Source organism: Lepeophtheirus salmonis, chromosome Z (assembly GCF_016086655.4).
Source record: "Lepeophtheirus salmonis chromosome Z, UVic_Lsal_1.4, whole genome shotgun sequence".
In the NCBI taxonomy this organism is placed as follows: domain Eukaryota; kingdom Metazoa; phylum Arthropoda; class Copepoda; order Siphonostomatoida; family Caligidae; genus Lepeophtheirus; species Lepeophtheirus salmonis.
In genome coordinates this window covers 14,443,573-14,461,601 of record NC_092584.1, presented here as the reverse complement: position 1 = coordinate 14,461,601, position 18,029 = coordinate 14,443,573, and the positions used below count along the sequence as shown (strand labels likewise).

General features: G+C 30.1%; 1 protein-coding gene across 12 annotated transcripts in view; it reads left to right on the top strand.

Moving 5' to 3' along the window:
- LOC121130241 (uncharacterized) overlaps positions 1-12,475 on the top strand; it is a 74,518-nt gene extending 62,043 nt beyond the window's left edge. For 8 of the 12 annotated variants that reach the window (XM_040726004.2, XM_040725999.2, XM_071893677.1 and 5 more), the window contains one exon: positions 10,352-12,475. In XM_040726004.2, the coding sequence (XP_040581938.1) occupies positions 10,352-10,894 (543 nt within the window). In that variant the 3' untranslated portion in view covers positions 10,895-12,475. Of the gene's footprint in view, positions 1-9,124; positions 9,521-10,351 lie in introns of those variants that run through there. The other 4 variants (XR_011783802.1, XR_011783803.1, XR_005868639.2 and 1 more) reach the window with 3 other exon arrangements.
- The last annotated feature ends 5,554 nt before the right edge of the window (positions 12,476-18,029 follow it).

Below are 18,029 nucleotides of genomic sequence, written 5' to 3'. Positions count from 1 at the left end.
ATCAAATAGTTTCTGGAATCTCATCCGCGCATTTAGATCAAGACATAACATTTGTAAAGTTTTACAATGCACAAAGGCTTACGTGTTTTGAAACTTCTTTTTTTATTATTCCCAAGTTTTATAATGTAGTGTACATGCTTCATAAATCTCAAATCATGACAGATGTAAGTTCATAAGTCAATGTAATAATCTACCACCTTAAGACTTGGGTGAATGAATTTTCTTGTATAGAAGAGAAGCATGACGCATTTATTAATACTTCAGTTAAGAAATCTATTATAAACATCACGGACAGAGTTAAAATCAGAGCAGATGATTTTCGTATCATCAACTTATAAAAATATGTCTCCAGTAAAATTATTATACTAAACCTTTTATGCAAACCTCAAAGAGCATGGATTTAAGAAAACTTAATCGCGCTTCAGGAAATATTTTGCTCAAAATCTGGGGCAGTCTTTCAAGGCACTGGTTCTTTTTAATGAGCCGAGCCGAAAGGGCCGGTTCTCTAAAAAGACCCGGAATTCCCATCACTAGTCCGAAGAGCTGACAGAACCAAGTCTAAGATAGAACTAGAACGAATAAATAAGGTCTGACACGACATTAAATCATGTATATGATTATATATATGATTGAATCTCTCATTAGTTGATGGATCTTTGTTACAGGTATATTGTACATAAATAGATACACTCAATAATTTAATGCTTTACATTAATACATACATAAGTTAACAGCTTTAGAAAAGAAAACAAAGGGTTTATTTTGTCTCTTTAGGAGAATTGATTGTGTACAAACATACACACATATGACATATATTATGTAGAAATCTCCTTTTACGGAGAAGACCTTTTTTGTTTCCAGAAAAAGCAAAGATAAAACTGGTGGAAGGAATATAAATCGGTAAAGATACCTTGTGTATTGTGTAAGCACAAAGAAAATCAATTCATTGTTGAAGAGTTTATATTGTATTACCTATTATAGGTAGTCGTAGTAGTGGGTATGTTCAGTCTCACACACACAAATAAATAGTTTCTTTTCAAGGAATTCTTCTTATTTTATACTGTACGCACAAGTATTTTCAAATACCCTTGAGGGGAAACTTGAACAAATTGTAACTATAAACAAGGAAAAGAGTGGATTTAGAGTCCTTATTATACATATACAATATAGATACTAATGATTATACCCTGTACACATAATAAACTAGTGTTGCGTCGGTCCTTACTTATTGGGTCCAGTCCAGTCCAGTCCAGTCTTAGAACCATATGATATTGTTACTTAGTCATATAATTTATATTGTTATATAATGGAATAATTAAAAAAGGGGAAAAACACCCTCATTGATGTAACGAAGGATCCATTTTACCGTCTCTAAGGACCAACAAGTGGACTGGACTGGATCGAATCTGACTGGACTAACCCACGGTCTTCGGTCCTAAATAAGGCCCCACAAAACTCTGCAATAGACTGCCAGTTTTCAGTTTAATATTGTTTTTCCTTGCATAAAGATATGCTCAATGATTTGAAAGTTATTCATTGTATCAAAGAATAGCAGGCAGGGGCATCTGCAGGGGTGTGCTGAAGGAGATGTAGCCCCCCCCAAAAAAAAAAGGGATCTTTGATTTTCACTACAAAATTTAATATTTGAAATTTAATATAATTTTTGAAATTTTTTCCCAAAAAATTTAATTTTCTGTTAATAACTACGGATTAATTTTTTTGTGAACAAGTGGCAATTTTGAATTTTTTTTTCCAAAAATATAATATTTGAAATATTTTTTTTCTTCATCACCGTAGCAATACAGATCTTAGGTCGACATTTTGTGTAATTATGTTCTAGAAATGGTTTTCTGATCATTTTTAAAATCCTGGAGTCAGTTGATGTTAATTGATACTCGGTATTTTGATACATTAGTTTTTATTAAAAGGACGTCACCATTCTTAAATTATATTAATTTTCAGGATAAACATAGTGAAATAATTTTAAACAATGACCGTAGTGAATTTGTAGTCCTATTTGGCATTTTAATGATTGAGTAATTAAATACATATATTGTCATTTCTTTTTTGTTGCAAATAATAATTATATCGATATTTTTATGTTAATAAAATTGGATCCCATGTTTGTTGGGATATAATTTAAAACTCTAATACGTCTTATTTAATCCGTCGCTACATGTATTTTTGATATTGATTAATATGAGGTCATAATCCTATCGGGAATTATTATTATCTAATGATCTCTTTCCCTCTTACTCGACATTTAATTAAATTAATTGTAATAACAATAATTAAAAGTCTTTTTCGCTATGATTAAAAAAATTGCACATACTCATTCATTCATTCATCCATCTATTCTTGTCTCCACTCTAATTCCCTTTGGACTCTCCCCTATAACGTGGCTAACCCCTTGTTTTTTTTTAAAGAAGGGGTAAGTAAAATTATAGTCGTAATCATGTGCATATGTGGGTCAAGGAAAAAGTATATCAGATTTCAAGTCATACAATACCTAGGATTCTACAAACTCCACCACCACCATTCTTTGTGTGAATAAGAGGAACAGGAAATCTTCAGAATGATTTAAAGAAAGGATGTCCTACTCCGTAATGCGGGCTGCTTAATGTTTACATGCGGTCTATTACTCATTCTCACTTAAAGTAGTATTTATTATTCATGGAAAAATATTTCCCAAACCAAGGAATTTTTGACAAGGTTATTGGTTAAAATTTTTTTTGGATCTCTTTCCTAAATAAAAGTAATTAGATCATATTATGCATTGGAGCAGGACTTTTTTTGAAAACTTAGATATATTGCCTAAAGAGTCATTAAAATGATGTTCCGATGATAGTTTCAAAACACTGTTTCATCCCAGTCGTCCACATATTTAAAAAGTGTTTTTACTCCATTTCAGTATGAGCTTTTACCACTTAACAATTCCAATCTATTTACACAAAAACTTCCACTTAAGAGTTACATGTTGCCCCTGAGCTACATGTTGTAGAACACTTTTGGACTATGGCTCTTTGGAACTTGCTACTAATCCATATAAATTGAAAAGTACACCACTCACTTTTAAGTTATTCACGAACCAAGTAGCTTCGTAATCCGAGATAAACTTATTTAGAACTGAAGACTAGTGTCCCGTCCAGTTCAGTCCTGCATATCAGTCATAAAAAATATAAAGTTCAGTCCTTGATTATGTCACTCTATATTATTTCTTCTTTTTCACGTCGTTACTTTAATTTTATCATGCAACCTTTTCGCCAAAAATAATATTACTAAGTAATATTTTATGAAAAGCCCAGCTATACATTTGTATTTTTATATGATACCCAAAGCTTCTTCATAGAAATATTAAAGTTGCCAATATTTTAGGAGGTCCCCACTTATTGCAGTTTTTGGGAGCAAGAAATATCCGCGTTCTACGGAGACTTTTTTCGTACTACGAAAATTGTTGTTTACTTCAATATATAGTTTTTTGTAATTCATTATCATAATATAAAGAACTTCCATATGAGGGGAATATACCAAACTATACGGGGAGTCAGAATAATTCCAACCACTGTGTTACGTGATATCCTCGGTGTTTGAAACAATGTATTGCGGGTATTTATTTATGACGAGAAATTGTATTCTTGTCCTTTTGAGAATAAAAGTATTAAAACTTATTTATCAAAAAGAATAAATTATTAAACTTATTAAGTGACATGAAGTAATCGACAGCTGAAAACAAAATACATTGAGTAATTTTGCGTTAGCAAGGTAACACCGTGTTTTTAATCAGTTCTAGTACTAACAGTGCTTTTGACTGTCTGTCAGTCTTAAGGACCGGTCCAAAGAATGTACTGGACCTAAAAAATAAGGCCTGACACAACACATACATCATTTTTTTTAAATACCCACTTGAAAGGTTAGATTTCATTTAATAAATAATGAACTAATTAACTATTTCACTCCTTATATAGAGAGTATCATATTGAAGAGAGACGCAAAGTTAATTGATTAAACTTTTAAAGCTATAACCATTTATAAACTGTCCAGTCCCATATATATATATGTATAAAGATAATGTCTATATTACATATATAAATCTACCTAGTCATACATAGCAGTAATAAACTTGGATATGTAAATACCCCACTGGCAATAGTAAGTAAGTATTTAAGTAGAAGGTATAAATAAAATAGACACAATTAAGCAATTAGGGGTTTATTTTAAATAGTATGTATCTTTGTTTTAAGACATTTATGAGTTGGTTGAACGGAAGATAATAATATGTACATATATATATATATGGATGAGGCAAATGGGAAAATAATACTTGGTTTTTGTTATATTAAATGATAAGGATAGCTTGAGTAGAGCCATAATTTAAACATAAAAAAAGTTATATTCTATCTACGATAGCAGAAAATTAAGTCATTTATGGTTGTATATATATATATATACATAAATGACCATAGCGTATGCTAAAAATAATGGTTCAATGGAAGAAAAGGGATCTATGTGCAGTATACCAAAAGTAATGTATTTAAACCCCTTTTCAATTTAATAAAGCGTATTTTTTTACAAATTAAAATCATTATTTTCATTTGTTAAGTTGTTAAAGTTCATAAATAGATAACTGTATCCTTTTCAATTTGTGAACGACTGTACTGCAACAAAAGGGCTCAAGTGACGTTTTGGTAGTTTTGAGTTATTGAAGGAAATGTGATTTGTAGAAGCCTTTAAAAGTATTTCAACCAATGTTGTTATCTTGTTAGGTGTCTCTTACATTACCAAAACTTGACATGTGTGAAGTTTATCAATTAAAAGATTTAAGCAATTGGGTCCTTTTGTCATTGACTATGTAGTTGGTTCCTTTTGGCTTACTAATCACTCAGTAATTAGAGTTTTCTAAACATGATTCTACGTTTCATATATGCAACATGGTGCGCTTTATTTAGTCCTTTGTGTTGTGGTAAGGAGGTGTGTTGCAACATTGTTGTAAAACTATAATCAGAGCATCATTTAAAGAACTCTTTCTCTAATGAATCATTTTCCATTACAATAATCCTTCTTTATTAAAAAAGAGTTTGGGTATGGGCAAAAATGAATGTTATTGAATTTCTTAACCTACAGAATAACAGAAGAAAAGAACCTAAAATTATTTGGTAGTAGTCAATTAAGTCATTCTCAAAACTTTTGTGACTATTCTTTATTTTATAAGAGGGATACATTCACAGCGAAGTTTAGTAAATCAATGATCGGTTATTAATAATTTTGGACTGGGAATTGCAGTCCCGTGCAATCTTCAGTCTGGGTCTGTTCCAGTTGAAACCTTCATATCCATCTTAAAACTGATAAAGTTCGTTCCTTGGAGACGACACTCAACTTTGTTTCATCTTTTATAAAATCAAGGTTCCAGTTCTGAAAGTTCAAAGGACCGGTCCTAAGACCAAATATATATGAAGACTGACAACACTACTAATAAGAGCAGAAGTATCAACAGCTGACAAAAATTTAAACAATAACGCTTCGTTAGTTAACTAGGATTTTCTGTACCTCAAATTTTATAAGACTATCTTTAATTCCTTTTAAATTACATTTGATCAACGTGCAACACTTTTTAGGTTATTCCTGAACGTCTAATCAGAAAGAAGAAAAATCATCTATTTTTTTTTGTTTTTAACATTGGATTTTCATATAATTACTTGGAATAGCTATGAATTAATATAACTTGCTCACACGCAACCTCATTAAATTAAAGTCCCATAAACGTGCACATAACACTCCTGACTCCTTGTGGGCTTCTATTCTCGAGGTAGTACCAAACATGTTCCTCATCCAGGGTTGTTCCAGGTTCAAAGCCAGGTTCAAGGCTGTTGTGGAAGCTGGAGGTGGTTGGTTCGAGGGATTTACTTCACTATGGACCCCGTCATGTAAAACAAAAGATTTTTGAATAACGAAAGGTTTATTATTTTATCAGCTGGTGATCTCTCTGGTCTTATTAGTGCTCTGATCTATGCACTATAGTATGTACTGAAAATTCGTTCAAAATATCGAATATTTTATAGAATTTCCTATTAAAAATGAAACTAAAATATTTTAACTATGATGATAAGAAATTATATCTTCTTGATATCCCAAAATAAGACTATTGAGATTAACTTTTTGTATTTAGGATATATTTTTCAGCAATTCTTTAATCTTATACAAGTATTTTTATGAATTTCACGAGAACTTGAATATTTCATACTAAAATATTGTAAAATGGAGTCTATAGCTATTGTGGATAGTGTAATTAATTAAATTTACCTAACTTTAAACCTGTAGGATTATATGTATATTTATATATATAATTATTTTATTTAGGGGGGTGAAGGGCTTAGTTCTTGGAATTTTTTGGGGGAAAAATTCCAAAAATTAAAATTCTAGAAAAAAAAATCCATAGTCCTTCCCAAAAAAATTTTATTTTTTTTCAAAAATCCACAGCTATTCACAAAAAAAATCGAAAATTCATAGCTATTCTCAAAAAAAAATTGAAAAATTAAATTTTAAATATAAAATTATTCACAAAAAGTTTTCAAATATTAACTTTTTTTTTTTTGAGAAAAATTTCAAAAATCCATAGTTATTCACATAAAATTAAATTTATTGTAATTTTCTTTGAAAATTTATTGTAATTTCAAATATTAAATATTCAAGTCAAAAGCTAAAAAGTAACTTAATTTGGAGGAGGGGGAACAATCCCTCCAGATTACCCCTGCGGACGCCCCTGATATGAATTTTTTGATGTATTGGGAGTAACCATTGTTGCTCGTAATCTAAAGTATGTTTGTTTACATATATTTATTTATATAAATAAAGTTAGTCAGTTAATGATATTATGTATTTATATAGATAAAAAAAATGGTTGGCATTGACTTAATACATAAAACATTTGTGAGTGAAGTACGTACCTAAAAAAGAACAAACTTGTTTTATTATTTTTTTCTTCATTTCTTAAAGTAGATATCAATAAAATATGTTGTATATAAGGAATACATAGATATCAAAAACAATCAAATAATCCTCTTCTTTCGTTTTTTTTTATATAAATTTGGCTCTCTGTTAAGATCTATATATCACGATCTTTCATTTAGAACCCCAGCGTGACTTCACCTATTTACCTACCAGCGTTACCATCATTATCTTTCTCCCTACAATATGTACTTAGGCTTTAGTAAAACAACATTGTTTATAGTGATTTAATTTTTCTATTTTTTTTCTAAAAAATTTAGCTTTCTATGAATTTTTCAGTTTTTTAAAAAAATTTCTCCAAAAAATTTAATATTACATTTTTTTTGTAAAAAAATTTCTACTAGAAATTTAATTTTGGAATTATTTTTTTTTAAATAGATAGGGATTTTTGAAACTTTTTTTCGAAATTTTTTATATTAAGAGAATAGTTGTAGATTTTTGAATAAAATCTAATATTAAATTGTATATCTGTAATTTTTTACTTTTTCCCAAAAAATTTCCAATTTCCAAAAACCAAGCACCTCTCTATCTGTAATCTTTATCTCTAATCTGTGGACGCCCTTGATAGCAAAATCGTATTTTTTAACCATTATTTAAAATATTAAAGAATCGGAATCTGTGGAGATTTATACTTCTTACAATTTATCCATCGTGATCATTTATAAATAGCATACAGCCCCATATTTATAATTATTGGTTTTGTATTCAAATTTATGAGATGAGATGAAATATTCAAGCGTGTTAACTATAGTTTAGAACCTTCATTTGTCACTTATAAAACTAAATTCGCCCTCTATTAACTAACAAATAACAACGCTTTTTTACTAGTACTTTAAATACCACATTTTGCGATGCCTGCGAGGGATTAATCATGATATTTTGTTCATAAAAATTGACAATAATTAAATATTCATCAATTAAAAAATATAATCAAGACTCCATTTTGGAAAAAAATTATTCTTGCTCGCTTTTGTGTTGATGGACCGCGAATAACCAATTTTTTTTATCGTATATATATATAGCGAGTGTTGTGTAGGTCCTTATTTTGGACTAAAAACTGCATTCCCGTCAGTCTCGAACAAGTATCTGAATACGTCACTCATTTTAAAAAAAGTCAAAGGACTTAAAGACTGGCCTGAAGGACTGATAGAACTGGTTCTAAGACTGGACTTGACCAAAGAAATAAGCACTGACGCAATCCAATATTTTATACATATATTTTGATTAGTTATAGGTATTTTGTTCAAATTTCTGGTATGCGTAGAATACCCCAGAATAGTAACTATAGTTCAGAACCTACTTTTGACTCAAGGGACTTACCGAGGCCCGGATTTGCCTTAGTCTTTCCAACAAAATCTATCAGTTGCTAATTTTTAATTGTGACAAAACATTTTTTTGACAATTATGTTAAACCCACGACGCCTCTAAAGGATTAATCAGAATAATTTGCTAATAGAAATGGACAAATAGTTAGTTATTCGTCGAAGACTACAGTTGTAATCAAATTCAATTTAGAAAAAAACAAAAAGATTTAAGGATTCCTTTTTTTCTTTGCTAGCTATGTAGTTTTGTATTTGTTATTTCGTTGTTGATCAAAGTTAAGTTACACCAATTTGATACAAGTTGACATTGTAGTACTAAAAGTTAACTACTATCAGACGTAAAATTAACTTTTCCGGAAAAATACAAAACTGAACTTTTAAAAAAAAAAACTTGCTTTTATGTTGACGGGTCGTGGATACCTAATAACATTTTTTACAGCATATACATAAATATAAATACATATAACCCAATATTTTATGCACATACTTGAGTAAATTATATGTTTTTTGGGCTAATTTCCGGGATGAATTGATATATCCATGAATGTTAACTATTGTTTAGAACCTGTATTTGATTCACGGGACCCGATATGGCCCTCCCCTTTCATCCCCCAACAAAATCTATCGGTTGTTATTGTTTTATTGTGGCGATTAATTTTTTGCTTCTAAATGTTGTGCAGTTTGTTTGTTTTTTGAAGTCACTATCTTTTTTTTTTAGAAAGAGGAAAGAATACTCATTTATTTCACTTCCAACTATGTTTATAGATCTGTTAAATACGTTTTGTATCTACATAGATTTAGATGATTGAGAAATTAGAGCGGAAGTGTTAATTTGTTTGAGCTTGATGTGTGATGTACATATGTATGAATGTTTGTAGTTGGACTCTTTAGTAGTCTTTTGGTACTGCAATGGCGGATGTGTGTTGGATACTAGGGTTTATTTTTATTTTTTAGTTTTACGAGAATAGTAGTGTCAGAGTGCGTTTTGAATATTATTTATTGTTTGAAATCCGAGATGTGGTTCTAATTTTTCGTCTTTTTTTTATTTTTTTGTATTTGGTTGATATGAGAAATACCGACTGAGCATTCTACATACGTAGGAACACTCAGTCTGAGAATCTCTTGTGAGAAACATGTTGTCTTGTATAAAGAAATCCCTAATACGTATTCATGATTACTCCCGCTTCAGTAACACTGTAATTACCTCTCTACTTATTTTTGTTGTATTTTTTTATTATTTCCCAGTGATATACTCATAATGTGTTGGGGTCATAACCTTCTTGACTTATTCTTTATGGGGAAGAGGGACTTGTATATAAATATATTTATATATGCACGTTAGGAAGGTTTGTTTCTCAACTTCTTTCGAATTTTCGATTATCGATAAATTGTCATCTGGTAAGAAATAAACCTATGCAAAATGTAATATTTAGGTTGCACATCTCTGTCAAAGTTTAAAAAAAAACCAAATATTATTTATTTTGTCAATAAGTTCTAAAATAAAGCATTATTCTTTATGTTGCAATAATGATTCTGTTAGACAATTTTCTAACCTATAAAAAATATTATTAAAGTTTTTTTCTTAAATCATTCCATTGAAGAGAAAAAGGGAATTTTGAACGATTTTTCCTTATATGATTCCCTCTTTTACTTTAGAAAGTAAAAACTTTATTAATATCAATTATATATTGGAAAAATTAAATCAAAACTTTGTTTTTGCAACCGAATAAATCAAGCTTTATTGACTAAATAAATAATTTTTCCTTTATTTTAAAAACTTTGAACGAGATGTGCGACCTAAAAATGGCATTCTAGCAAAATTGAATTTTGCGAATCACATGCTAACTTTTCCGCACTAGCCTGTATTAAAATTCGGAAAAAGTTGAAAAACGAACCACCCTATATTGCACATTACGTTATTTTATTTTTTCCCTCGCTTTTATATATATATAAATATTCAATTTCTTTATCCGCCTGTGAAAAGTTACAAGAACATTTTCTCAATTCATTTTTTCTTTCCTTTTCAGGCACTTTCCCTTCCGTCCGACCTTCATGAACTTTTAGAAGAGCCTTCCTCCAATTATTGGCTCCCCAAATTTCGTTATTACCTTCAAAATTTGGACGATAAGAATAAACAATCTTGGCGGATCACTACTCTCGACTTTATTCTCAAACTGCGTCAAATCTTAGAGTATGATAAACTCGAATCCTCTCAAAAATTTATGAATGAAAAACTACAAAATATAGTCAACGAACGGAATCAATTAATTGGCGAGCTCTACTCCGAGTTCCTCAAATCTGACTGTTTACATCCCATTGCCATGTCGAGTGCTTTTAATCGTGAAAGACTTTTAGCTCTCTGTAGAGATATTATGAATAAAGGAGCTCCAAGGCTCTTTAATGAAAAATTCGATGACGAGCTTGAAAAACGTAGAAGACTGTATACGATATTAAATGAGGCTCTAAATGATTTCAGTGTTTGGCAGAAAATGGAGAAGTTATATGAGAAATATATACGAACGAATCCAAGTCCCTCCGGTGCCTTGGCGGTTTTATTGAGCATTTTATGATGTTCATTATTTGATTAATAAATATATATTTGTTATTTATTCTGTTTTATATTTGTGGGGCTTTTTGGCGAATTTTATGCACACTGCTTAAATTTATGTACAACTCAAGATATTAATATTATTTTTTTCTCACTTAGTGCTACCATTGTTTGGCCTCACTAAAAAAATTACCATTTAAACATATGTAAGTTTTCACATGCCATAAAAATCTCCCGTTTTTCTAAGAGTTATTTCTTGAGCAGCTCTTTTGTAATTTGTTGTCTGGTATGTTTATGTAAGACATACTTCCTATAAACTTTAGTTGTGCAGTTTTTCTGACACACTCCCCACTCCCCTTACCAATTATTTTAGCATTCATCAATTCAACAAAAGTCTACATAGTTACCATGAGTGAATATGTAAGAATATTAGTGTTGTGTCGATTCGAACAATTAGTTACTCCACATGAGTGGATGTCTTTTTTATTCCACATATTTAATGATTCAATTTTCCAATACTAAAAAAAAAAATCCACTACATATATTTATTAAGTCGGCTTGATTTTTATCACTACACCTAATTTAATGATGCTCTGAGTTTTATGGCGCTGCTGTTCCTAAGTGAAGCTCTAATCAATCAAAATTTATATTGTGATTCTTCTTATACCTGAGGAAATAAAACGAATTGCATAGTATCACAGTTACTACAAAATATTATCCAATACAGGGGTGTCCGCAGGGGATGGGCTGGAGGGGCTGTAGCCAGGGGAAAAAAAATAATATGGAATTTTTCCTTTTTGCTAGAAAATTGAATATTTTAAATTTTATTTCATTTTTCATGTTTTCATAATATAATAAATAATATTTGAAATATTTTCCAAAATTTTATATTTAACATGTAATTTTTGTAAGTTTTTGTGTACAAATGTAGATTTTTGAATATTTTTTTCAACAAAATTTAATTTTTGATTTTTCTTTCCAAAAAAATGTAATTGTTTATAAACAGCTGTTGATTTTTTAATTTTTTTTAAAAATATTTTATATTTAGAATTTAATTTTTGAATTTTTTTTTCCGAAAAATTCCCAAAAAAAACAATTTTCATACAAAAAAAAATATGTGCTGGTTTATGGACTCAAGTCAATCCTTACCGACTTGAATCAAGACGACACAATACTAATGTTCAAACTGTTTAAAAAGTCAAGCAGATTCAGCGTATACTTACAAGCCCAATACTTACTTCTTACATTGTATATGAAAAATGATCTCATTATTACTAGTACTATGGTATGTTATATATACGAATGTTGTGTATATATAGATATAAGAAAACAAATTATATGTCTCCTCCCTCGGTTCATTTGTCATTTTGTATATGAACAATAATGAAAACTGTAACAAAAGTATACTTCTGTTTTTTAAATATATATATTTATCTAACTAAAAATTGTTGTATAACCATTTAATTGATATGAGGATTAATGATGAATATGACCCTCGTTTTTTTGAGAGCCTTTAAAACTCTTTTATATATATTAAAATTTTGTTAAAAAAAATAATTATTCATTCAAATAATATTAATGAAATATATTCATTTTGTTGAAAGATTTCGTGAAAATTAATATTTGCTCTAAATATGGTACATAAAAGTCATATGGCATTATATACAGGGTTCTCAAGCTATCTATGCCCCTACTTGAGTGTACTTTTTTGGGCAAATGTGGGTACTTACACAGCTGATTTTTGAATCATTTGACGAATTCGTTTTCCCAAATATTTGGAAAAGTCAGGGAGCTCTCCTTGGAATACGGTCGGGAGCGAAAACATAAAAGTTACTCAAACTCTGGGTCTCAGTGAGACGTTCGTTTGCAAGGTTACAAGAGAATTTTAGACCTCTAAAGGACTCAGTTTACTACCACGTATTTATTTTGTAAAGAGGTAACCTTTCCTACTAAAATAACTTTTAATACATTTTTTGGAAATTGTTTGAGTGCTAATTAAAAACCAGCAACGAAAAAATACGCCGTATTGTGCATTTTTCCTTCGATAAAGAGTAAAACGCAAGGTAGGTGATGGAAAATGTGATTAGCTTTTATGATTCTGATACTGTAACAGCCAAACAACCGATATTGTAGATTCGTTGATTCCATTCCAGTAATTTTGATGTCAAAGGTGCACCAGGCTCTGGAAAGCCAATTATCGAAAATGTGGATAAGATATTAGAAGTCTTCGAGTCCGACCGTCATGTAAGCACTGTTTTGATTGTCCAAGTGATAAACAATATTGAATATAAAATTTAAAAATAATGTATTTCTTTTTACTGATCTTATATATTTTATCTCACAACCTTTTTTCCTAAAATAAAAGAAAGAAGGCGCGCAATCAGCTGGTAGTTTAGCCAATTCTTCTCAACAATGAATTTATTGAATAATAGTCGGAATTGTTCACATCTTAACAAAAGCGAATTCTAATACGACCAATCAACGATCCATAAATCCGATGAAGGAGGAAGTAGCAGAAAAATCGATAGCCGACAACGAAATGTAATTTATATTTTTATTCTCCTCGCAACCTTTCCTCTAAAGAAAAAAAAAAGTAGGTCTTAAATATGTTAGTAGTAAGCCATTTTCGTTCTAAAAAATGAACTATTCTTCTTTTCATATTAGTCATTAATACTTAATAATTCAGTTAACTTGAGTGCAATTGATAATTTTTTATGTCGTGATGTGGGATTTATTTTTAAATATTATTCGTATAAATGACTTTTTTCAGAGAGTTATAGTTTTTTCCTTGAATATATCAACCCCATTTTTCTATCAAAATAAGTTTAATTATTTTAACGACTCATTGTCGTATTGTATATTCATGTACCTTGTATAATATTTTTAATGGAAAATTACTTTCACGTATTATCTTATTAGGAGCAACCATTTCCTTTGATTATACTTTCAGCTGTAACTATAAGAATACAAATAGATTATGGCAATATTGTGTTTCTCTGTTGACAAATTTGGAAAGTCATTGTTTGAATATATCATAAAAAAGATGTTATACTATTTTAATATAATTTTAACCAACATCTAATTATAATCAACCAATCAACGTTCGAAGCACTAATAATGGGGAAGTACGTAGAAAATTTGGCTGCTGACAAGAAAATACATTAAGTAACCAATCAATGTACAAAGTACAAATAATCGGGCAAAAAAAATTAGAAAATCGAGAATTGCTAAAAAAATAACTACGTTCACGACGTTATCTCGCTAACAGCAAAATACCTTATGTATTTTGCTGTTACCTGTCGATTCCCTCATCTCACTTGATACGTCATCTCTATTGTATAATTTATTCATTTTGATAAATAAACGAAGTAATAAGTCATGCAATACTTATGATTCGTTTCCAATAGGGCAGGAATACAACTTTGTGTTGATCCCTCGTAGCCGTATATATATTTATATATTGACCATTTTATTATCTCTATGAATAAATTTTGGCTATCATATTTAAATAAAATGTATAACCATGCTTTTAATAAAATGTTATGTATGCCAATACTTTGATAAATAGATAATTAATATCGTATACATACTTATTCGCCGAATAGACGAGGGGCAGGAGCATGGGGGGGGGGGCACCGTGGGAGCTTAAGAGAGGAAGGAACAAGAAGAAGGGGATGCAAGGAAAGAAAGAAACACTTATGATACAGAAATGTATTATATTAATAAAATATCGTACTATACAAGAGACTACTTAAAATATGAGCTCACACAGCTAACATGTAGATGCAAATTATCCCAAATCCCCGAGATTGTCGAGGTCGGAGTTGATTATATGGTGTTTCAACTCTTAGGTGCCATGTTAATTTTAAATATATGTACCTAGTTGATCACGTGGTGGAGATGATAATGCATGAGAGTTATTTAAAGTTTCTATTCCCCAAGTTAAGGTTCCATACCTCCTTTCATTGTTTCAACAAAGAAGACTGTCTGATTTCATTCAAACTCAAACTCATAAATCCAATGCAAGCCTTATTTTGTTTTAACACTTTAGCCTTGTCATAATAAATTTTATAATTCAATCCAAGACCAAATATAGTCAATCGAGATATATTATAATTACTAATTTGTATTGACTGTCATTTGTTGGGATGGCTATCAATTATCAAAAGCTTCCTTCATCAAATAGAAGATATTAGATAGAGACTACTTATAGAGAGTGTGGAATTGAATCTAAGCAAATATCTGTGTTAATTCTTCACTCCGGTTTTAAAGAAGAAGTCATTACGATAAAGTGTAACATAATTACATATATTGATCATTAAAATTAATTGTAAATATTCCTTCAATTTCATTCACCTGTTAACATATAGTGAGCGTTTTCATTGATAAGGATACATAAACAAATTCAAATATGCACTATGTACAAGGATTGCTTAAAGCAATCAACTTTTAGGATTAAGGGTAGTTTAAAACTTTCATAGTATATATTGTAATGTAATGATTTAATGAAAGTCAAGTATCTTAAAACTAAGACTTTATTGAAATAAAACCGACAAAAAATTTAAGAAACTGAATTTAAATTAGTAATTGAACCAAGTCTAATCATCTTTCTTTTGTCATATGTATGAGTCTTTTGGTTTCATTGATTATTTTTTTTCCCTCTGAAATTTAAATATGTTAATGCAGCTCAGGTGGGAAGTTTGTATAATTACTCACGTGTAGGAGATCCATCTGCTTCTGCTCTATTTTTTCATGCTTTAGATGTGACTAGATTTTATTTACAGATGCTGTCGCCTTCATGTTGAGGTCGGAACCTTTTCAGACCACCCTAATAGGTATATATGTAATTCATTTTAAAAATTGTGTCTAATTAATATGAGAATGATAGTGAGGGAGGACCTAAAAGATAAATAGCATACGGTATGCTCAACTTATTTGACTAACTAACATTGGATTTCCGGCCACTTTTCTCTTTCTTTGTTGATGAAAAGTTGCGTGATCAATAAATGTAGCGACGTGGAAGCAGTCTCTATAAGTCAATTTAAGAAGTTGATTGACTCTTTTGACAATATCCTTTATAAATATGAAATGACTCAACTTATTCATTGAAGAAAAAAAAAAGAGTTCCTGTTTAAAGCATTAAATAATGATTACACAAACATGATTTTCACATTTCTTACCCACCTCCCCTCCTCCCCCAAATTTGATGTGTATGTACATTGTAACAGCAGTTTCTTAGAGTCTGAATGCATTTATACAGAAGAAAAGAAGAAAATTCTCAAGTCACTTACTTACTATTTTTCTATGAGTTTTGTCGTTGCGACCTTTTAGCTTTGTCTTCCTCCTTTTTCTTATAGAATAAAAAAATAGGAAATTGTTAAATTCGTGGGAAGTGATCCATCATCGTTGAAATGGCTTCTTTCATTTTTAAGAAGCAGTGTAGATAATGAACTTTTTTTTTTCTGAATGGAAAAAATGATCAAAAACCTTCTCAAAAACCATAGGTTTATGTGTGTTTGTTATTATAATCCTTATCAGCAGTGATTTTCTCAGAATAAGAGGAAGCAACCTTTAGTAGTCAACGATATATTAAGTTGGATTACAATGAATTATATCTTAATAACAAAATGCGCCTAATTACATAACATGGTGCTACCTTGCTCACACAAAAGTACCCTATGCAATTTGTTATCAGCTGTCGATTCCGTCTTCTCTTTGGAAATGTTATGTTTATTTCATAATTTATTTTTAGTAATTAATATTCGAAGTAATAAGTTATGCAAAACATATACTCCGTTTCCAAAACGACAGGAATGAAATTTTTTGTTGATCGTATATATATCACGTCGGCACCTAGATTGTATAACAGAACTTTTCCTCCAAAATGAAACAGATAAAAGGCCCCAATCATCTGGTAATACAGTATGGAATAAAATACTGTGAAAGGTTTAAATATTAAAAATATATATATGTGATTCATTTTAAAAAATTTGGGAGAATCATAACATTGGTATTCCCGGAATACTTAGAAGATAAATTGAAATAGGTATGATTGACTTATTTTGGCTAACTACCACATAATTTTTGTTTCATTTTCTAGGAAAGGTTGCGCGATAAAATAAAAGTAAAGGCTTGATAAATACATTTTTAATTTACCTCATATTAGGTTTTCCTCCATAAATATGTTTTCATTTTACATCCTATCCTGGAGTTTCCAGGAACTATTTTTTTAATTCATGGTATGCCTGGTTTTTTGAAGGTATTGTTGGTTTTTTATTCGACTTAAAATCAAAATCTTATCAAAAATAAGGAAATACCAAAGTTGAAAAATTTTGAATTAAAAAAACAAGACCCAAAATATACAAGTAATTTATATTGTAGGTATTTTTAAATTCTACCTAATGATTTATTTTAAAAACTCACCCTCTAAGCCAGTAAAATTGGAACATGTATCCTTTTTCGGAAATCAAAATATGGTCACCCTAATACAGGGATTCTCAACCTTTTTTGAGTAATGTACCATTTATAAAAAATATTTTTCCATCAAAGTACACCCTAACGAGCGCAAAGCCTTTTAAGTTGAAACCTTCTTCACCTATAGTAAATGGTGTCTTTGCTTTAGCTATTAGCATACATTGAATAGGAGGTCTATAGGCTGATGTTGAGGTGGCTTTCCGTGTAACGTTTTGAGACAACCTGAATTCCAGGATTTTTCTTTTGACAAACTCAGGTTCCCCTTTTTTTTTTCTTGAGATGAAGTTGGAGATGCACTGGCTGCATTCCACTCTCAATCAACGTCTCTCCCACAGAAAAATTCCATCGCCATGTTATGATTGGAGCTGGTTGACGTGAATCCAATAGGGAATGATTATTGTTTAATAGTATCAGTGCATAAATTAGAGGACAGAGAGTGGCCCATTACGATTATGCTTACATAATACATACTTTTTAGTTTACTTATGTCCTTTTAAAACATATTCTTCCGAATACTATCTAATTTTTCAGGGACCCTATTATTTTTACCTTCTTGGTCACAACTCAAATCCTCTGTTTTCCCAACAACTCACCAAGACTCCATTTTTGTGTTGTCAAATATACATATTTTCTTAAGAGTACGAACACGTATGTATGAGTCATACCCATTCTTCTTCTTTCGC